At 44.9% G+C, this 2,591-nt stretch overlaps 1 protein-coding gene across 1 annotated transcript; it reads right to left on the minus strand.

Moving 5' to 3' along the window:
- Positions 1–475: 475 nt before the first annotated feature.
- Positions 476–1,525, minus strand: LOC107704525 (zinc finger CCHC domain-containing protein 12-like). Its single transcript, XM_016507464.1, has one exon. It carries the CDS (start codon positions 1,523–1,525, stop codon positions 476–478), a length of 1,050 nt encoding a protein of 349 aa, XP_016362950.1.
- Positions 1,526–2,591: the final 1,066 nt, after the last annotated feature.

Genomic DNA, 2,591 nt, shown 5'->3' on the forward strand with positions numbered 1-2,591 from the left:
AGAACTTGAGGCGTGTTCATCAAATCTGGAACAACTAAAGCTAGGGTAGGTACCTCTGCTTCTATTCCAAGAAACTCTCTGGGAAACCTTAAGATCAGTTCCACATATCCGAGGTAAGGAACTGCTTGTCCATTCGCCCCTTCCACTTTCAGCAAGTTATTCAGTGACTTCAGAGGACAATCTGACAAATGGTGTTCATAGAATGACCAGGGAATTGTGGTGACTTGGGATCCCGTGTCCAAAAGACAGGAAACTTATTTTCCACCAACAGCAATTTGGGCAGTACACTTTATTCCTACTAACCCTCTTGGTAAGTTACATGAAGGTGACTTGCTACAAGCATGTTGGTTGAACGAGTGTCTAGGCTTCTTTGGGCAGTTCTTTCCTTGTCCGGTCTCTGTATGCCCCTCTACAGAGACCATTCTCAGTTTAAAGATTTCATAGCTGCTGTGTGTTGCGAATCCCACTGGGCTTGTCACTCTCTTAGCTTGTGTCGTTTTTCTGCAACTTTAGTGGGATCAGGAGCATTACCACAACTGCTGGCAAGATGACCATCTTCTCCACATCTGAAACAATACCCCGGATGGGGTCTGCTGTCAGGCATTTGACCATTTCTGGACCACTCTGTTGTACCTGATTCAGGTCGCTTGTAATTGGGAGAGTCTGTGGACTGAGGAAACTTCTCAGGACGGTTTCTGTGCATCTCAGGAGCAGAAATTTGGACTCTCAAGTCAGCAATCTGCCTCTTCAATTCAATGATTTCAGTTACTTCCACATCATTCTTCTTTTTTGAAGTAGCTGCAGTTTTCATAGCTGTGACCTGGGCCTGTAATTCAGTGACAGCCATCTTCAGTGCACTCACTTCATCTGATTTCACATTAATGGCTTTGTCCTTCTGGCCAGAATGCTTTTGCAGGGAATTAACTTGAGCTTGGAGATCACAGACTTGCTTTAAGAGAGTTGCTTCAGTGTGGTCAACATCAAGTGCATCGCATGAGTGTGCAGATATCTGGTGGGTTGACATTCTGAATTTTGAAGGAGCAGGGCAGTGCTTGTTTAACCCTAAGCGCTTCCTCATTCGTTCTTCTTTGGAGGCATTTTTGTCTTCCTCTGTGCGAATGAGCACTACTAATTCTGCGAATGAATGTGGGTTGGATTTCCTCTTTTCCAGCTGAAGGTCAGCGATGAGGCCGTTGTCCCAACAGCCGTGACAAAACTGCTTCAGAAGACAACAGTCTCTTTCACTTTCAGATATGCCACCTCGCCGAATTGTTGTGCTCAAGAGAACTTGCAATCTATGCAAATAAGTTGAAGGCTTCTCGCCATGGTTTTGAAGAGTGCTCATAAACTTGGCTAGCAACTCGTCTCCATCTTCAACAGAGCCATATACGAACTCCAGCAGCTCCAGATACTCAGTAGGTAGGCTTTTGGGAGAGACATGTTTGACGATATCTGCAGCTGGGGGAAGCAGACTGTCAAGAATTTTTCTTGTTCGATGCAGATCAGAAATAGAAGGATCTGTCATAAGAAGGTCGACACTCGCACGCCAAGTATCGAAATCTGGCTCATTTCCAGGGCGAGGGATTTTACCAGAAAAGGGACGAATGCGAATTAAGGCTTGTTGCGATGACGCAGCTTCATTTGCCTTCACAATGTGCTCTACCACTACTCGTTGCACCGTGGGTGTGTCTAGGATGCTTGCTGAAGTGGCTGGAGACACCATAGTAACAGGTATGGCCCCACTGGCTTGCGACCACAAGGGTGTAGCACTAGCTGTGTCCTCCTTAACCGGGCTTTTTAACTCTGGGTTCTCATCACTCAACAGAGGGGGATTACTGTCCCCGGAATCAGGAGACTATCACCAAGATTGCTATAACTCACTCCCTGTGGCTTGATCGGTTCTTTAGCAGAGGCACTAACCTGGTGAATCTTTGCCAATTCATCCTGAAGCACATCTTGAAATGACTTCCCGGTTGCACTGGCAATTGCTTGAAGTTCCTCGAGGTACCCCTTGGTAACTTCACTGCTGTCAGCCTGGGGGCATATGCTGTCTAAGGGGTGTATATGAAAAGTAACACTCAGGTCAGTAGGGCAAACAAATGTCAAGGGAAGTAAGGGCCCTAAATTGCGCATGGCAGTACTATGGGCAAATTCCACTATGGCGTTATGGTGGAATTTTGAGGTAGGGTCATCTATCAGTAAGTTTCGTTTTATAGAACCGTATCGAAGCAAATATGCTTCTACATGCTGGTCCGCTTCGGCTAATGTAAGGCCGCTAATGAAGACAGCATTTGAAACGTTCACGTTCTCTTGTCTCACGATATTCATTTCGGCTATTCCACTCAGGTAAAATAAAACTTTCCCTTTTTCCTCTTGCACTTAAATATTTTACTTGTGGTTTAAAAATGTGTATATCTATGTTTTTTTCCTCCTGGCTGCAGGCTCGCCACTTTTTTGTAACCAATGTCACCGGTTCTAATTCTGCAACACACACTTATAAAATGTCAGATTTAAGACACAATTTAAATTAATTTTGGACCAGTCACAGAAGACTAAGCGCGACTCTCTGGAGAAAAAAATACACAACAAAA

The sequence above is a fragment of the Sinocyclocheilus anshuiensis genome, unplaced genomic scaffold (assembly GCF_001515605.1).
Source record: "Sinocyclocheilus anshuiensis isolate Anshui unplaced genomic scaffold, SAMN03320099.WGS_v1.1 scaffold2026, whole genome shotgun sequence".
Taxonomy (NCBI): Eukaryota; Metazoa; Chordata; class Actinopteri; order Cypriniformes; family Cyprinidae; genus Sinocyclocheilus; species Sinocyclocheilus anshuiensis.